Below are 20,167 nucleotides of genomic sequence, written 5' to 3'. Positions count from 1 at the left end.
ATACATGAAAGAAGAGAGACTGCGCTATCTACAGGTGAGGTTGTGGTCATTTAAAAAGTCCCTTGAATGAAAATGGGCCAGACATCTTGCAAGGAGGAGAGCATTGTTCACTATTACCCATTGACCTTGGCTTGTTCATCACAATTACAATAGAAATACAGTCTCAAGATCTACTTTTAAAAAGGTACCTGCCTTTTCTGCCTGCAGAGGTTACTCAAAAATAGCTCATTGACCTCTGAGGAGTGGAAGAGCAGAGGAAGAGGCAACGAGAAACAGGCAAAGAAAGAAGCAGGTTACTCAATCCTCTACCTATAATTTGTCTGAGCTCTTTAGGCAGAAAAAGAGATGTATGTTGACTTAAGGAAGCAGCTGAGAAAATACATGTAATATTGTCTCCTTGTGGAGCATACCAAACTCATATTTCCCTTCCCTTAAGAGGTCTTTGGCATGTCTGTAACTGATGACACATGAACTTTGCCATGGATGGCAAGGGAATAGAGAGAATGAAAAGCAGAGAAAGGAAGCATTCAGATTTCAGAAGTAAGTGGATGGACAGATTAAGTGCAATAAATTTTATGCTGATAGTCCTTTGATATCTAGTTGACCAAGTGCACCTTTGAGGCTTGATAAGATACAAGAGAAAAGGCAAAGAAGCAGCACTTCAGCACTCACTGAATGGGAGGAGTGGCTTCACACACGCCCAATGCTCAAAACCCTTTCCACCAGCATCTTCTCAGTCCTTCTGGGAATACCTTTTTTCTTCAAGAATCTCTCCAACGCAGAGAATCCAAAGTGCTCTCCCAACTTTATGCCACACATGCAAACTATTTTACTCATGGGGAAATGAGTAAATCCCCTCTGCAGGGATGGAATCTGGCAGCTGTTTAACAAGGACTGCAAAACCACACTGTAATGTAGGACCAAGAAGCAAAAAAGAAAACTTGCATCCAGAAGAAAAAGGGAGATTTTGAAAAGCAGAAAAAAACAATCCATGTCAGAATATTATGCAAAGCACCACAGCTGAAGGTCCAGCTCTCTAATAACTATGATCATATAAAATATGGGATATGATTTATATCCCATGCATAACGTGATAGCTTTTGAGATATAAAAGCTACATCCCATGCTTTCGCCCAGGAGAAAGTTAATGCAGAAGAAAGAGAGGAATAAAACAGACAAAAAGAATCAGAAGCTGAAGTTGTTCCTTTAGGTAAACAGGAACTGCCATCTTGGAACAAATCATAGAAGTATGTACTAGAAGAGCATAGTCACCTTTCAGTATCTGTCTCCTTAAAGATCTCTAGCTATGCAGCCTACAGGAGAGTGGTCCCTAAAAGGGGCTACGTACTTCTCCCAGAAGCACAAAACCTGAGATCTCTCAGAGTGGCTGCTCTTGTTTACATTTGTATCTGCTCCCTTTTCTGCCCTCTCCTATGACGTCAGCCTCCATTTTGCATCAACATCAACTGATGTCAACATCAGTTTTGCTTTGCCCACCAGGCTGAATTCAGAGATGGCTGAGAAACTACCTCATTGACATTGATGCCATTCCTCTCCATGTAGGCCCTGTCGTTCACCTGTCCCCCTTCCATGAACTCCATGAGAAGGACACGCCTCGTTGAGAGCTCCCAGTAGATCCTGGGGACCTGAAACAGGAACAGATGGGTTAACTCAAACAACAGGCTGGGACAGCAAGGAGAATATATCACAAACAACCCAGAAAAATGGAAGAGGCTGAAGTGAGGACTTTTTTTTTTCCCCAAGCAGACAGAACGTAAATCCATCTACCAGCTTCTTCCTCAAAACAGCAGCAATGTGAGCAAGGAAAACACACCAATTCAATGACAGCAGGATCTGTCCTCATGCAACATTTCTGGCCAGACTCTACAAGATTTTGACAACCTCCCACAGATGTCTAGGGATGTCTGGGCTTTCTTATCTGCTCTGCAGCTCCACTAGCTGGTCAGTTTACTAGTACCTATTGCAAGTTTCTGAATAATCCACTCAGCTCTTTTAAAAAGGAACTGCATCTCATTTGCTACACACAGGGTCCACTTATGTAGCTCTAAAAACGATAAGCCATCATCATAAATTGTATATCCATAATATCCCTTGGAACAAAAATGCCTTTAAGCTGACACACCCTGCATATTCAGGCCATCTGCAATTGAACTGGGAAAAAAAATCAAGTGTTCACAAATAAGGGGCTTGTCACAGAAACCCTGGGAGACCCTTAACTATCTTATTCCCAACCTGACACAGTAACAAGTGTAAAACATTGAAGCACTTCATTCAATGTGCAGTAAATCAAGCTGAGTGAGGTACCAGTAAGAGCCCCAGTGTCACCCAGGGAGGCAGTGACGCAGGCATTGCTCCCTTGGCTCCTGTTTTCCCAGCCTCTCTCCTCAGTGGAATTCTTTCCACACTTGAGTCACTACTGTCAGAAGTTCTTTTCCTGAAGTTCCTTGTAGATATTCCTCATGTCACTGTGCTGACCTGTCTCCCAAGCTGGTCAGATTTGCCCTTGCACATGGGTGAAGCCACACAAGTATTTTACCAAAGATAAAAGGGAACTTCAGCCATTCCCACTACTGTGTCCCAGCACAGTGGTACACATTTTGGATCCCATAAAGAGAGATCCAGCTGTGCAGCCTCTCTCCTCAACCACCCAACTCAGATTTGGACTTGGGACTCACACACTGAGAGGGTCCAGCATCTCAGGGCAGGACAGGAAGAGGTTAGAAGCGCTGTCCCTGTAGTGTGACCAAAGCCAGGGGAATAAGCCAGACAAATGTAGTTCATAATAATTCCTGAACAAGAAGCATTTGTATTATACTCTGCATGTAACTACTGAAAGTGTCTCAGGCCCTCATAAATTATCTGCCTGCCTCACTGTTCCTGTCCTACAGAGACCATTTTCCCAATGTCATCCACTTCTAACTTACCATAGATGGGCCACTTTAGATCAAAGACTCCTTTGCTGAGGAATTCCAGTGTCCCTCAGTTCCACTGTCCAACACTTCTGGCATACTTTGCATGTTAGCCTTGATGCCAGAGACCCACTATAGGCAAGAGGGATGCAGTTACACTGAGCTTTCCCATATTATCTGTAGGACCATTCTTTGTTGTTAGATTGATGAGAAAGCAAACCAACTCCAAAACTAACAGTTCCTCAGCCCATCTAGCTCACTGATCCCTGCTGCCCTAGATCCTTTTTTTATTACTCTTATTCTCATCTCAGGATTCACAGGGGCAAGTCATTGGTCTTGCAAAGCACTATCCATGCTCTCAGAGATGTCTCTGTCATTCACAGTCAAATTCTGCAATGAATTTTTTTAATTACTCACAGATGTTTGGCTGTAATGCTAGTGCATGGAAACAATTTATCTCTGGCTTTAAAAGCTCAGACTGGTTCACAGCACAAAATCTACTTCTCAGCTTTCTAGCTTAAATAGGAAAATTAATGCTACAGGAACCCAATTCTTCTGTTGCCTTTGGGTGACGAATACATCTCTGAATTGGCAGGTCAGACAGGAGAATCCATTATTTGGCCATCTCAAGACATTAGTTATTGTTACACATATTGATATCATGATAGCTCCTTAACCCAGCAAGGGGGTGATTGGCCGTCTCCATGGGGATTTACTTCACAGTCTCCTAGTTACAGCCGCAGCGGATACAGCTCTCCAAGGTGCAGCACTTCTGATAAGCGCCCACTCAGCAAAATCATTGGCCTTTGACCTTCTGTAGCCCTGGTGGCTTTTAGCTGTCTGTGTCTATGGGAAAGCCACTGCTGACATTGAGCTCTGAAAGGACTGCCCCAAATCTGGAGTCGGGTGACAATGAATTGCAGCCCTTGCATGGAGAAAGCAAGGAAAAAAATGGATGCATATGCCTGTAAAGTCTAACATGCTCACCTCATTTCAGACACCTGTCACTTCCATCTTGGGACTTCTGCATAATCAGGAGGTGAAAAACTCATTTTGATGTGTATATGTATGCAGGACAGTCCTAAGGAAAGTGTGTTTTTTGCTGTCTTTGCATATGTGCAAATGCAATTGCATCAGTGACTGTGCCCACAGCACTGTGTGTACTTGATCATACTTGTGAATTTCCAGAATATTTATGGTAGAGGCCTGAGCCTCTTGTTTGTCAGCAAAAGATTAGTGCAATTGTTAGTTTGAAGATGTGAGCTTAGGTCTTTCCTAGAATGAGATGTGTACGTCCCTGGGTGTACATTGGTGTGTGACCTTAGTAAGAGTGTAGCAGGGAAGGTGGGGTCAGAGTGTCAGTGGGGAGGAGCACAATATGGGTACAGCTGAGTCTGTGTATGAAGATAGCATGAATGCACTAGCCATGGGTGTGTATGAAGGATGTATGCTCAATTCCACAGTGAGAATATACTTTTTTGCAGGATGACAGACTCATGCAAACATGCTTCCTCCTGAGATACACTGTGTTCTCAGTCCTACTTGACATCATCAGTTTCGATCTAGATTTTCTGTTTTATGTCCATTTCTTTACCTCAGTAGAAACAAAGCCTAGGAAAAGGTGTCACCACATGGCCCAGTAAAGAAGGGCAAATTCACTTGGCTCTGGACAAGTTCAGAAATAGTATCTGGGAAAATGAGTAGTAGGCTCCAGAGACTGCTGGCTCCAAGCCACTACTCATCCAATATATGGTGCCTACAGTACGAAACAGACAAGGAATCATAGAATCATAGAATTAGCCGTGTTGGAAGGGACCTCAGAGATCATCTAGTCCAACCCTTGACCCACCGGAGCAGTTGCTAGACCATGGCACTGAGTGCCACATCCAGTCTTTTTTTAAATGTCTCCAGGGACGGAGAATCTACCACCTCACCGGGCAGTCCATTCCATAGCCTAATCACCCTCTCCGTGAAGAAATTCTTTCTAATATCTAACCTAAACCTCCCCTGGCACAACTTAAGACTGTGTCCTCTTGTCTTGTTGAAGGTCGTCTGTGAAAAGAGTCCAGTTCCCACCTCGCTACAGCCTCCTTTCAGGTAGTTGTAGACAGCAATGAGGTCTCCCCTGAGCCTCCTCTTCTTCAGGCTGAACAGCCCCAGCTCTCTCAGCCTCTCCTCATAGGGCCTGTGCTCGAGTCCCTTCACCAGCCTGGTTGCCCTCCTTTGGACCTGTTCCAGGACCTCTACATCCTTCTTAAACTGAAGCATGTCTCAGAGCAGTTTCTGGGTTTTATCAGCAAAGCAATCTAGGATGAACATCACAGAGGGATTCAACTCCATCTCCATTCTCCCTCTGCATGGTTCCTCCAGATTTGAATGAGATGCACAAGATACCCAAAATGAAACTATTAATGAACAAACATACAGAAATATGTGCTCCCTCACCTTCAGGAAGTCAAAGTTCTTGAGCATATTAGCAACCTTCTCAGCATTTCTACCTTCATTGAGGAAATCCAGCTCTAGAGGCAAATTCTTCTTGGCTTCTTCCACCAGCCACATGAACTCAAAATCTGGAAAGATCTGCTTTACAACCAAGAGGAGAACCTGAGAACAAGGACACAGATAATCAGCTGCATTCTGGCTCCAAAAGCATGCAGCTACACACAATGCTGTTTTGACAGGATAATTCAATTGAGCTTACAGACCAAAAAACCCAACCTACACCCCAAGTGATTATAGGGTTCCTGCAGTGTCATAACACAACACATCATGTCATGCCTTCACAAAGCCAACAAATTTTGGCTTTCCCTTCAACACAAGTACATTTAGGAGTTAGATGATGGCACAGACACCAAACAGAGCCCAGATGCCTGCTTCCTAGAAGAACAAAGCCTAGAAGAAAAGACCACATGGCCAGATCTTGCCAAGGGCAGGGCCCAGGAGCAACTCTCTTTTGAGTCCTATGGTTCTACAAGTCACTGTTAAGCTTCATTCAAACAGCTCTTAATGTAGAAGAGAAAGATCTAAAGCAAGACTTACCATCTCTATGTTACCTCCACTGCTAAGCAAGAATTTTGCTAGCACAAAAAATCCACTGGGCAGTTCAGAGAAAACAGTGACGTTTGGATACAGATCTTTAAAGGACACTTCTGATGGGGGTCAGAGGGCGAACTGCTCCTCAGTGTCACAGCCATCTTCTGCAATGCTGGGGGTGAGCTTTTTAAGTATCATATATCCACCACTCAGCATCCTCTTCTTCTTAAAGGGATTAGATAGCTGCACAGGGCCTTGAACAGCCCAACCAAAAGGTTCCTGGAAATATCTGCTTAAAGCAACATTTAAGGTGTGAGTGATAGGCAGTCCTTCCTGAAGGAAATCAAGATTATGTGATTGGATGGCATAACCAAAGCTGCACAGCAGCCAAACATGCTTTCAGTTCAAAGGAAGGGCCAGTTTCTCAACCAGCATCACAAATTTACACAGGCTGACAATTTGGACCACATCTTAAGGAGAATAATTTGGGTAATTTATTTTTTTTTTTTGAGTCCTAAAATTTGAGTTCTATAATTCTCCTACCTGAATCATAAAACAATAAAACATAAAAATGCAATCCACTTTGCTGTCTTTATCTTACTTGTTGTGTACATCCATCTGAAAATGAAAACAGACTTGTCAGTGTGTGTTCCTAGACAGTTTCACCTTCTAATCTCCACTGTTGAGGTGGGAATTCCTGCACTGCAGGAGGAACTTTTAAAGCACACATAGAAAGCTGCCATCATTGAAAGGTATGACAAGAAATAAATTTATGAACCATCACCGTCCCTGTTCAACTGTGTGAAAACGTTTGCTCTCCACCCTTGTCTCTACTTCTCTTATCTAAACGTCAGTTCCAAACTCAATGTTCCTTTAAAAATGTAATCACCAGGTTCCAGACACTATTGAATGATTTTTCTGCTGTTATATCTGGAGGCATAAATCCTTTCAAATTTATGTCACCCAAATGAAATGTAACCAGCAATCTTCATGAACATGTACATAAACTTTATAGGAATTGCAGGTTTATTTCATTGGTGCCTGATGTGAGAAAATTCATGCATTGTTTTTTGCTTTCTTTAAATGCTCTTTTGAATCAATATGTGAACCTGACCATCAGTAGGGACATACTTAGCAATTATTTGGCTGTCCCTTTTCTGGCATGTCTCTAACATACTGTCTTGAAATAAGTATCAATATAAGAAGAGCAATGAGGTATCTCTCTCTGGATTAATCAGATGCTGTACTGATTTTTAAAGAGGAAGCACTGATGCTATGAAACCTCAAATGAATTTAGGAATTTTCCATCTAGCTTTTCCCATTCAGAATCCTTCCCACCAGTCTAAATTTTAAAGACCATCTCAATCAATCTTTAAATTGGCCTTCTACCTAGCTGCAATATCATAGAATCATAGAATTGGCTGGGTTGGAAGGGACCTCAGAGATCATCAAGTCCAACCCTTAATCCACTACTGCTGCAGTTACTAGATCATGGCACTGAGTGCCACATCCAGTCTCTCTGATGCTTAAAGGACCAGAACCTTAGTGCACATAATCTGTCTTAAAGTGCAGCCTACACAAAAACATACCCACACAAGGAATAACAATGCATGTAAACCAACACTCCACCAGAGACCCTTTAAAACCAAGACCAAATGTGTCATGTTGTGAGATACTTTTCCATAGCTGTACACAAGAGATCTCAAGGATGGCAAACTATACTGTCTGTAGAAGAAGGGCAATACTAAATTGCCTGAAGGAAATACACCGTTTTAGTTTCAACTTTCCTAGGAGGATTAGTCTAAAACCAGGAAAGACAGGAACCATAAAATTATTTGTTCAAATGTCTTTTACCAGTATAAACAGCAATCACAACAACAGTGTGAGGGGGGATTTTCTGTGAGATTCCCACTGTTAAAAGGGCCAAGTGGCCTGAGGTGGATCTAGGTCTTGGCTCATTCATAGACAACAATCTTATTGCCCTGGTCTCAGAGTCTTTCACTACCAGCTCATTCTTCTCCCTTGACTGCTTAGTTTCTGCCATCTTGTCCTGGGCAGGAGGGGGATGCCATAAGCCCCCTCTGAGAACGGTTGTGCATCTGATGACTCACAAAAGCAAACTCATTGGGCAGACCACAGCAGTCAGTCCTGGACAGGACCTGAACCAAATCCAAATCTCCAGCTGGAGCCAAAGCCGGTTCAGACAGTTCCTGTTCTCAAACCAGCACTGAAAGAAGCACAGCACATCTTACTGGGATATATCTTTATTGAAATGAAAAATTTCTTACGCTACAAGTTAAAAATAAATATTCAGCTGCAAAATAATGTGCTCCAGCTGGAAGCAGCTGTGATTCTTTGCAGACTAGCCAGGATTGCTCAAAACAGGGTGCTTTAGTTGCCTAAAGAAGCTTCAGTCATGTGCTCCTGTGAGAGGGTACTGGCAAGATCTTCAATTCCTGATCTCCTGTGATGGAGAACTGTGTGTGATATTGCATCACCAGTGCCCTCTAAACACTCTTCAGAGCCCCCCAGCTTAATTTTCCCCTCTTTAGTCCCATGGACATACCTGTCTGCTGATGGATGTGCATGTTACCGTACTATATGTACAGGTGTAGGCTTATTAGGACAGTTAAAAGCTTTAGTGCTACCATTTACAGATCTAATCCTTCCCCTCTCCTCCACCTCAGCCCTGTGTCCATTCCCTGTTCCCTACCATACCACTGCCATCTTTGACTACTGCAATGCAGGGCAGTGCTACAGTTTTTTTTCAAGTTCCTCCTTTCAGTGAGCTCAACTTAGAAGCTTAAGAGAAGCTACACCATTGCACTGGGAACATGAATGGCACCCATCACTCAAGAGAGGAACAGGAGGAAGGCATTGAAACTTTTTCCTAGTTGAATCCCTCATTTGTGTGTCTGCCCCTGTTAGGTGACCCTCTCCATATTTCAGTGTTTTTATTTCCAGCATGAAGCAGCTCAGCATTAAGAAGCTGATCAAAAACCAAAACTGAATCACAGTAACCTCAGCAACTGTTGAATCCACACTGGAATTTAACTGAAAAAAACATGCTAACCAGAGAGAATTATTTTTCCTTGGCCACACAGCCCTGACTGCAAGGGTAACTGAGACTAGTTTAATCAACCAATTAATAATGGGCACACAAGCTGAAGAGAAGCTTCAGGACTCACTCTCTCATTTTTAAATCTCATATGGACTTACTCTGATGTCATTCATGTTCACCTGTCTTCTACTTCTGCCCTTCACTCTTCTCCTCTTGTTCAGTCTCTCCAGCTATACAATCACCTTTCTGTATTATTCCCATCAGATAGCATCTATCTCTGTGGAGGTTTCAAAGCTAAAGGATAGTGTTATACCTACTTACGCCATGGGTGAATGTGCCGCCCACACATTTCAGTGCCAATTGCTCTGTAAGACAAAATCAACAGGTAGTTTTACCTCCATGAGCAAAATATCCTTGGAGCTCTGAGCTTGGACCTTTGGGTGCTGGATTTTCACTGCCACCGTTCTCCCATCTTGCAGTACTGCCTTGTGCACCTGGGCTAGTGATGCTGCTCCCAAGGGAGTGTCTTCAAAACTCACAAAGAGCTCTTTTATCTGTCAAGAGAAAAGAAAGTTGCATCAGCTTGGGATGCCGGAAACTATCGTAAGGAAAGCCCTGCCCAAGGCCAGAGACAGTGGGTGCCAAAGCTGGAGTAGCTCAGACCTTTCTTCTTCTTTCTTCTGTCCCCTGTCCAAGTCTTGTCATTGCTCAGCCTCCCCATGAAGCCAGCCAAGTGCAGAAGTGCCATGGAGATATTCTGCCTATAGACCTGTGGCTGAGGTCCAGTGGTGCATTTCATGGAGTGGCCAGGCAGCAGGTGAGAGCCTCTCCTCCAGCCTGTCCTGAAAATGGATTGGAGCTACTGTGGGCAGCATCCTTGGTTGTTACTGGGTACAGATGCCAAACACGGTGTATCTTTAGCCACTTATATATAATATATGCTCTGTGATATGCAAATAATGGCACTCACCATCACCCTCTGAAACTTGCCAGTTTGTGTTCCCATGCATTACAGCAGTGTCAGCTAGCATCCTTGGTGAAAGACCAGGAACAGTGGTAAGGCCCAGATTCACAGCAGTAACAAAAATTGCAGATTGCACCTCTGTTGACTTGGCCTGAGAACCTGTTTTATGTGATGGTCTTTCTCATGCTACCAATAAACATAACCAGTGCTCTCAGATCAGAGAAAGCACCAGGTGGGGACAGCAAAGCACTCTGTGGGCAGGAGAGGAAATTATTAGCAGCTCTGGCTGTAAAACTCAGGACTAGACTACAAGGGAAGTTGCAGATGAAGAATCAGATTTAGCGGGGGGATGTCCAGGAAGCAAAAACCTAGACAGACATGGATGAGGTAATAAGAGATGGACAAAGGCCCATCTGCCCTGCATACAGTGCCCTGCTAGAGATCCACAGGCAGCCTGGGCACTGGAAACGCTACTACCATGGCAGCACGATATCAGCCTGGCTGACTAGCCAGGCCCCTCCACACTGTTAATTAGCCCAGAGGGATAGCCAACATGGCTATGTCACTTCAGTTCCAGAGCTAGTTCATGTACTAATAGTTGAGGGTTTCTATCCTGCTCTGTAGAGCAAGGTGCAGAAAAGCTATCAAGCAGTCAGAAAAGGAAACCTGTCCCACACTTCCCGTGAGCTGGACTGGTTTCAGGTGAGCAGCTGAGAAGCCTTTAATTTATGCAGTAGCAAAAAAGAAAGAATGTCAGTGCATTTTTATAACCTGCTTTTTAAAAAGGTAATTAAAGATGGGAACTGTAGCAAGCTAGTAATTAAATATGAATAAAGACCTTCTAAGCAAAGTCGTTATGCAAACTGTTAAAGGAATATTCTTTTTGCTGACAAGGAAGAAAAATACAAGGAGCAGCCTGTTCCCTCCTGCAGCTGCCAGGGAATGAGCCCCCTCCCACACCACCCTACCTCTTCTCTTCTAGTCCCTTCCACAGAAAACTAACACTAGCAACAAATTGGAGCATTTGCAGCAATTAGATTCCAACAGAGACTCAGCTGCCTCCAGTAATTCACTAGGAAGGTGCATTTTATTTATTTAATTAATTCCCCTTGGTCCTGGTGGCAAAATCAATTAAGTAAAACAGCTGCATTTAAAAACAGCTAGTTATGTGTTTTTTAATTACAGCAGGTCCATAATTCAAACCTATTGACATTCACATCTCAAGAGAAAAAAGGTTTTTTTCTCTTTCCCCTGGCTCATTTTTTTCTTTTTCACTTCAGGATTTTGAGATTCTTGTTTCAGATTAGGATAAAGAAAGAAGTACCTACATGATAAGAGCTGAGGGAAGATGTTCAAGACACAAGGACTTTCACCTTTATGTGAAGTTTATCTATCAGATGAAGAGAAGACCTGTTAAGGGGAAGAGACTTAAAGTGGCCAGGAGCATGTTGGACTACAAGATCCCATAAGGAAAAAAAAAATGCAAGCAGAGAATTACTGTGGTTGATCTGGGGCTTTCTTCAACCATCTTTCTACTCTACATCATCACATTAAAAGGATGATCCCTTTACAGAGTAGCAGCCAGTATTACTCCTCTAGCTGTCCTAAGGGTGGTAAGATCCTCCAAAAGTTGAAGCACAGAATTAAGAGTTCACTGTCTTGAACTCAGTAAGGTACACTTATAGTAAAAATACATATAAATTGGATAAAATTCCATCTGCTGTGGATTTCAAAAGCTTTTAATTGCCTGCACTGTCAATCCAACCATTTTCACAAGTATCAAATGCATACAGGGAAAAAAAACCCTGCACATAATCCCTCTGGCAGAAATAATATATACAATATTCTTGTGTCACTAAGTTTTCTAATAAAACATCATTTGAAGAGAGCTGTCCCTAGGAGTTCTTTTTGGCAGAAGGATTTAATATAAAAACTCACTTAGGGCATGGAAGCCAAGTCAGCAGTCATGTGTGTTAAAGCCAGCCCACTAGTCCTGCTGCAATTCAGGAGTGAATTTGTGCACACCCACAGGCTGCAGGCAAGGGCAGCAAGGCGACTGACTGCAAAAAAGCTACAGAATTGATGGCTCCTCCAGGAGCAGAGGGGTAGAGCATGCACGTGGGGGAGGGAGTCGGTCACAGCCGGGCCATTACATGAGCAGGTGTGAGGCTGAGATAAAGCAGCAGCACAATTAAGGCTGGGCTCCAGGACCCCCTACTTAGCAAATCACCCTCATTCATTATGAAATTGTCCTTTTGCAGCTTGCTAGAGGCAGCTGATGCAGGCTGTGTCCCAGCCAGGCAAAAGAAAGTGAGAGGCTGTATAACATGGAAGCTGAGAAGTGAGCCAGGCTCCCACACTGCCTGCAGGGAAGCTGGGTGCTTCCCAAGGGAAGATGGCTGCACCCATTTCATGCAAGCAGGGAGTTCTTGGAGCAGGCTGCAGGCTCTTATTGCTCACAAGCATCCAGCTAATAAGTACCCTTAACAAAAACCCTAACCATAATTTTCAGGATAGATAATTAGCAAGCAAAGGCCTGGGACAGTCTCAGAGCCCACCTGCCACGGTACTTTAGGAACTCTAAAGCTTTTTTCAGGCCACAGCTGGTCTCGAAGGGCCTTATCAAAATGGTTGTTACTATCTGTAATCCTGGCAGGAGATAAAACAAGCATAGTTTCCAGACAGGTTTAATAAAGTTTTAAAAGTGAGAAAAGGAACTTTAGGGCTCTTTCAAAGGAGCAGGTCAGCCAGTTGCAGGTTTACAGCTGTACGGGTGAGCAGTGTCCCTGCACACAGTGGTTTCCCTCACCTGCCTTCTGCACAGCCAGCTCCCCATCGGGTACATGCTCAGCTAGCAAATCCATGTGTCCCCATACTTCCTGGCTGGAAACACAGCTCCTGACTGTTTAATTCTGAAGAATGAAGCTTCTTCAATTTTAAATACGCAAAATCTTTTCATGTAACAGTATTCATACCTTAGGAAACTGATATAAAAGCTCTTACAGGATCTATCTTCTTAGACACTTATTACTATGGATTTGTGCTGGGGTTGCACCTACAGACCATTAAGCCCAGAGCACCATTGCACAAGAGGCACGGCCACCACAGGAGCTGCACAAACTCGTGGTTTCCAGGAGTCCCCAGCTGTTACCTACAGACCTCCTCACATGCTGAAGTGCCTTCCCAAAGCATGGAGCACTCTGCCCAATGTCTGTGGCACACACCAGCTCATGCTGCAATGCTGAGCATCAAAATGCCTCAGTATTTTATGTGAATCCTATCCTTAAACCCTTAGGAAGTTACTGGAAGTCAATTGGATTTCAGCTCCCAAATCCCAAGTCCTTTCTGAAAGTATTACCTTACATGACCTGCCCAGCATGTTCTGAGAAGTCTTTGACAGAGCTGGGATTTAACCCAAATATCCCAAGCTCCAGCCTGATGTCTTAATCTCCAAACCATAAATGTTAAATGTGCATGTCTTGCTAGCTAATTTCTTTTGAAATACAGTGCCTCATAATCCCAACCTTTTTATATCCATGTGCTGCAGCAAATGATCAGATACTACAGCCTGGTTTCAACCCACCAGCTCCACTAGGAGTATGTTCACTTCACTCTCCAGAAAAGCTGCTAACGAGGTACACTAGAGCAGAAGCTAGGAACCCCTGGAATTTGTGGAACCACTCCCTGGCCCAGCACTATGTACCATCATCCCAAGCAGGATCTGGTGGCTGTGCTCTGCCATAGTGACCTGCCATGGGTTAGGCCCAGCCAGTACCCACCAAGGCTCTGCTTGCCGACCTCCCATCCCCACTGTGGGACAGGGAGGAGAAAATCCACCTAAAGGCTCATTAATTGAGACAAGGATAGGGAGGTTTTTCACTTCCCAATTACAGTAACAGGCAAAAAACCAAGCAAACTCAACTTGGTAGGAAAAAACGTGATTTTATCTACCAAGAGAAAGAGAAAAATATAACCAGATCTTAATACCTTCCCACCACCTCTTCCTTCTTCCCTGGCCTGGATCATTTCACTCCTGCCAGCCCCTCAGCAGCACAGGGGATGGGCAGTGAGGGTTTAGGGTCAGTTCACCAAACGGTGTTTCTGCCACTCCTTCCTCTTCAGGGGGAGGACTCCTCACAGCCTTCCCGGCTCCAGTGTGCAGTTCCCCTCTCAAGGGATAGTTCTTTACGAACCCCTCCAACATGAGTCCCTCCCACCAGGTGCAGTCCCTCAGAAACAGACTGGTCCAGTGTGGGCTGTATCTATCTGTCAAAGATACATGATGTGCTTTGGAAACAGTCACCTTCCCCGGCACAGGGTCCTTTCATGGCTGCAGGTCCACATCTGCCCATCTGTGACACTTCAGGAGCTATTCCACTGAGCTCCTTCAGGGACTGCTCCACCATGCTCCTCCGTGGGTTGCAGAGGACAGCCTGCCATCTCACCATAGGCTGCAGGGAAATTTCTGCTCGGGTACTTTCTTCCCCTCCTTCCTCACCTTGGTGTCTTTTCTCTAGCATTCCTTGTTCTCACCTCCTCCACTGCTCTGCAAGTCTTTTTGTATTTTTGCCATTTTGTTTTCCCTCTCTTGAATATGTTACTTGCAGAGGCAAATCCAGCTTCCCATATCTGCTTGTCCTTGGCCAGAGGTGGGACCAGGACTGGAACTGGGGGAGCTTCCAGCAGCTTCTCACAGGAGCCACCCATGTGGCCCCTCTGCTTCCAAAACAGCACCGCACTAACTCAAGACATAACCACATCAGATGAACAGTGGCAACATGTCAGCAGGTGCAGGGGACTGCAGGACCACTAACAAGTGTCTAAACAGCCCAGCTCTGTTTAGCTGGCCTGCTAAACCCCTTCCACCATGGTGCAACCAGAATGAGGCCAATATGGGGTCTAACTAAGAATATTTTGCATTACAGTTCCTATTCAGAACATTTCCAGCAGAGTGCAACCACTTACAAAGAACATTTCCTCAACTCTGCAAGAGCTGAACTAGTCCAGTACAGGTGGTGTCAGTAAGGAGACTTTCAAATGCTCAGCATTTCCCAGGGGAAGAGAGTACTTCACCAAAGCATTTCAAAACTGCCTTCAAATATTTCCCAGGGCTTCAAAGGACTCCTCAGTCTGGAAAGACACAATGAGGAGGGAATGTCATAGAGCTCTATAAAATCACTTCTGTCACACAGAATGGGATTGGGAATGCTCGTTCACTCCACATAACTCAAGAGCAGCAAATTGTCAATTAGCACACAAGATTACCAGATGGCAGGATTAAAACAAGCAAAAAGAAGTATTTTTCCCCACAACAATTAAGCAGTGGAACTCTTTGCCACAGGATTTTATGTATACTGGAAGTCCAGGTGGGTAGTTAAGTCAATGAAGAAAATCCATCACAAGTTATTAAATACCAAGTTAAACAATCTCTGCCTCAGGAGACCTCTAATTATAAGATTACTGCAAGTGGGAAGATCATACCAGGTAAAGCTTCACTGTATTCCTGCCATGCTTTTATAGCCTTTATCTCTTACCAGCACTGGATAGACTTAGAGGCAGTGTTGGGCTTCAACTTTTGGTCTGTATATTCATCCTTATGTTCTTCAGAAGCTCTTCTCACCAGACTGACCAGTCTCTATGACAGCACAATGGACAATGTAGGAATCATTTCACCTACTGTAGCTTGGGACTCAGCTGCTATTTGAAAGCCTAGAAAGTTCCTGATAGTTCCTGTAAATTTCTGAAAGTACAAAGGGGCTTGGGGAAGCATAGCTGGAAGTAAACTGAGCTCTGGTAACAGTGCATCTTTATGAAATATCTGCCATGTAACTTTCAGCCAATTAAATTACTTCTTTTACCAAAAGTACAGTAAATATGCCAGGACTGAGTGTAAATGTGCCCATATCAGGGGACTCTGCCAGAGTCTGGCACATCTGGGGAACATGCAGCAGGAGCTGAGACCATCTCAGATAGAGACCATCTCCAGATATTTTGCTATGCTCTGTAGCTTCATCAACCACAGCTACTCAAAATAATTCATAAAAAAGGGCTCAACTGGGATGATGCTATACTCTTATCACCAAAAAGCAATGCAAACTGAAACATTCAAAACCTTAACCACAATTTCAAAGAAAATCTCCTTTTCTTATCACTGTATACTGTAATTGCTCCCAAGGTCTTCATTTTGTATTTGGAGATAGCAATCTATGAGATGTCCTGCTATTTCAGAAGGGGCTGAATAGGAAACACAGGATTAACTTAAGCTTCTTGCCTACAGGCTACTCATCACAGGCTATGATACAACAGAGCTCCATTAACAACAGCATTGTGTTAATGGAGGGATGGATAAGGAGTGAACTGAGAGTTTGTGGGTGCAAATTAAGGGGCAGCCTAGCATGGGTGATAATGTTGTGCTGTCTGCTACAGGCCACCTGATCAAGACAAGGAAGTAGGTGAAGACAGGGAACTGCCTGAAAGAGTCCAGTGCAGAGCCACAAAGTGGAACATCTCCATCATGAGGAAAGGCTGACGGAGCTGAGTCTCTTTAGTTTGGAGGAGACTGGGGGTGACCTCATTAATGTTTATAAATATATAAAGGGCAAGAGTCATAAGGATGGACCCAGCCTCTTCTCAGTAATGTCCACTGAGAGGACAAGAGTCAAAAGGTACAAGCTGGAATATAGGAGGTTCTGTGTAAACATAAGGAAAAGCTTTTTCACTGTGAGGGTGACAGAGCACTGGAACAGTCTTCCCAGTGAGGTTGTGGAGTCTCCTCTGGAGACATTCAAAACCCACCTGGATGCATTCCTGTATGACCTGCACAAGGTGGTTCTGCTCTGGCAAGGAGGTTGGACTCGAAGATCCCTCAAGATCCCTTTTGACCCTTAACATTTTGTGATTCTGTGCTGTGATGGCCATGAGCAGCTCACAATCTCCTAACATTTTGATGCCATGAGGAAGATGCACATGGGGAAGCTTGTATAAATACATTCAAGGCAAAGGGAACCATACCACTGAGAGATAGGTCCACAGTGGAAGCTGACTGCAGGAAAGTGATTAAGGTGGGTAACTTTTGCACATTAACTTGTGCTGTGATTCTCCAAGCTGAAATTCCCTTTATGAAGTGACTTGTCTCTCCTTCCTTTTTCAGTTCCTCATAGTCAGCACTGAACAATCCTCTCTTAATCCTGGCTTCATGGATAGCAATTTGCTAAGGTGAGCTCAGCCTGCAGCTTTCTGAGCTTTGCGCAGAGATCATGCTGTCTGCAGCCTCCTACTTGAGACAGCGCAGGACTCTGTGATAATGGGATTCGTGAGCTTGCTGGAAAACAGACCAACATAACACCATTCTGGGAAGAGTGAAGGTTTCCTAGCGAAGTTTTGAAGGCTGCAGCTGACGTCTTAACACTGCCTAGTACAATGTGCCCTCTACTTCATTTAGAAGAACAGCTAAAGAGTTATTCAATTCTATGTCTGACATAGCATTTAGTTCTGAGGCTTGTGGTTCCTGGCTTTTGGAATTCACTTTGTTTATGCTAGGACACTACAGCTTTTAGAAGTCTGAATGCTTTTCCTAGACTAGGTTTAAGGGATGTGAATCTCATCCTAGGCCAGTCATCTTTTCACGAACATACACGTAACTGTCCATGGCACCAAAGTCTCACTGATCCCTGCACATCTGCAACATCAGAGCTCTAGGCATGAAAAAATGCTACCTTCAAGTAGAGCAATTCCCCAGACAGCAAATTAGGGTTTTTTCCATTGTCCCAGCCTCTCTATCCCCTCTATGAAAACAAAATGTCACAGCATTGCTCCAAGAATTATTAAGACAGCAAAAACTGAAAGATTAGATTTATCACAGCAGACAGTGGATTATGAAGAATAATTCATCAAACGTCAGAATAAACAGCCCACAATTTATAGGTGGCTTTGTTGAGTCAGTGAAATCTGATTGGACTTCTCCCCACCTAATGAATGCCAAGCCTAATTGATGGTTCCTAAATGCATCTGTCAAGAACATGTCTTTATTAACTCAATATTTTTAATAATATTGTAGATATATACAGAATAATGGCTTTCTTCTGAGTGGATTCCCTGGTGTTCGTGTTACAGCTAAGTGTGCACATATATAGAGGTATGCACTGCATCCAAATGAATACAGGTAAAAGGCTTGTGTGTATTTTGATACACTAGAACAAATACATATAGCTTATTACACAAAATCCCCACATCTTTCAGTGCACAGGATGGCAGACTACTGTGGTCCATTCCAAGAGAAGATGTGCATTAGGGTTCTTGCCTAGAATTTGGAAGAGCTGAGCAGTAAACATTGGCTCTCCCTGATGTCCCATGTGATGCTGGGTTACACCACACCACAGAGCTCATGTATGGATGAGCATAATTAGGGCTGTCCACTCAGTCATAAATTTTTTCAGGACCAAATTTGTGACTTAAATATCCTTTTTTTAAACCTATCTGTATAATATATATACAGCAAGTACTACACACACAGCCAGACATGTAGCTTCATCTGCCAATGGTATATATTTGCTCCTGGCATGCCAATCACTGCTGATTTGGTTAATCACTGTTGACATTGCACTGCAATAGCACAAGACTAAGGCTGTCCATCAACCACCAGCCTTTCTTCCAGGAAAGGACTCTGAGCAAGCTAGGGTATGAAGTTCATCTTTTCCTGTTATTCCTGCCCGGTACCACTTTGGTAGCCTGCAGCCCACTACTAGCTATACCACTGAGAATATTTTTTGAGATCCTACCAACAGGATTTCCCAGTCACAAAGCCATGAATGTTACAGAAGATGAACTCCGCTAAAGGAAGAGTCCTTGATCTCATCATCCAGAAATCAAAGTTGGCTCACTCATTTACTTCCTCATACTTGGGGCCTGGCTATTCCCTGTTCTGATCCCTGTACCATCCTCTTTCTGTAGCCTCTTCTGGCTAGAAAATGATGGGAAGCGTACACGAAGCCACTCTTGCTTTCCTATCATCCATCCACTAAGTTGTACAGCAACAATATCAGTCTACTTGCTATAGTACCTTTAACTGTTACAGTTTTGAGAAGTGTCTTTCATTCAGTCCCTGGTGACTCCTGCTTAACAGTCTGTGCTCAGACACACACATGGTAGTTTCATTTATTTTCCTGAGTAAAGTCAAATCCTTAAGACAAGGCAGAACTATCTGAGAATATTACTCATCCTGGATCAAAACCAATCTCAGTGGTGTCAGCTGCAACAGGCAGTAATAGCAAGGAGCAGGCAGAGCTGATGTACATCTCCCAAGACCCTGCCTGTGAGGTGGACCTCATCTCCTAACCTCTGAAAGGTGAGCCACTTACCAATGGCTCCCACAAAAAAACAATATTCAGTCAAAAAAAAGTAAGAATTGCCACAGCCAGACTGGAACCTAACTGGCTAAGGAACACCCTTCTGAATGGCACAAGGAAATAAATGTTTTTCAACAATTAAAGTTTTGGGTGTCCTACCTTCTAGAGACACAGGATGCTAAGTTTAACACTAGCTCAGCACCCTGAGCTAGTCAATACTTGCAACATTTGGAGTCCTATAGGTATTCCACTACCATGGCTACTGCCTCTTCTATACTTAGCTTCATTCACCTGTTCTTTGTCCAGGTGCTGGTTTCTCAAAGCACTCTGAAAGCAAAGAGACTCTACATTAGACTTCTGACATAAGGCAGATATCAAGCAGGAGAGTAGGAAAGCAGAGACATTGCCTGTAGGGCTAGCACAACATCTTTGGTCACACAAGCAAATACAGCAAACCAGAGAAAGGAAGCAGCAATGCTGGGAAGTCTCATGTCCCGGCATCTGAAAACAAGTCTACAGCGCATCCACCTGTGTGAACATTACTCCTGGCCAAGCCCTCCATTTCAGATAATGCAGATGGCTTTTTCCCATTACTCTAATACCACGCTCAGAATTAAATTCCAAGAAGCTCTTTCCAAAATGTCCATTACCAAAGGAAAGATTTTGCTATTGGAAGCTACATCATAATTTTAAGCTGCAAGTCCAGTTCACTCCCCTGTGGAGAAGCTGTGAGGTGGAAGAACCTTGAACCACTGAAATCAGTGATTTCCTCAGGATCCCCCTGCATGGGAACAAAGTACCAGTCCCTCTAACCCTGTGTCCACTGGGAAAATGG

At 43.8% G+C, this 20,167-nt stretch overlaps 1 protein-coding gene across 2 annotated transcripts in view; it reads right to left on the bottom strand.

The window, feature by feature from the left end:
- The window catches only part of ADCK1 (aarF domain containing kinase 1), a 78,216-nt gene that overhangs the window by 16,569 nt on the left and 41,480 nt on the right, over positions 1-20,167 (bottom strand). For both annotated transcript variants that reach the window (XM_030452376.1, XM_030452377.1), the window contains exons 5-7: positions 9,420-9,578; positions 5,376-5,534; positions 1,530-1,646 (exon numbers count right to left, since the gene is read on the bottom strand). In XM_030452376.1, the coding sequence (XP_030308236.1) occupies positions 1,530-1,646; positions 5,376-5,534; positions 9,420-9,578 (435 nt within the window). The remainder of the gene's footprint in view (positions 1-1,529; positions 1,647-5,375; positions 5,535-9,419; positions 9,579-20,167) is intronic.

This window comes from Calypte anna, chromosome 5A (assembly GCF_003957555.1).
Source record: "Calypte anna isolate BGI_N300 chromosome 5A, bCalAnn1_v1.p, whole genome shotgun sequence".
Taxonomy (NCBI): domain Eukaryota; kingdom Metazoa; phylum Chordata; class Aves; order Apodiformes; family Trochilidae; genus Calypte; species Calypte anna.
The sequence above is the reverse complement of the archived record's forward strand: the minus strand, read 5'-3'. Positions and strand labels throughout refer to the sequence as shown.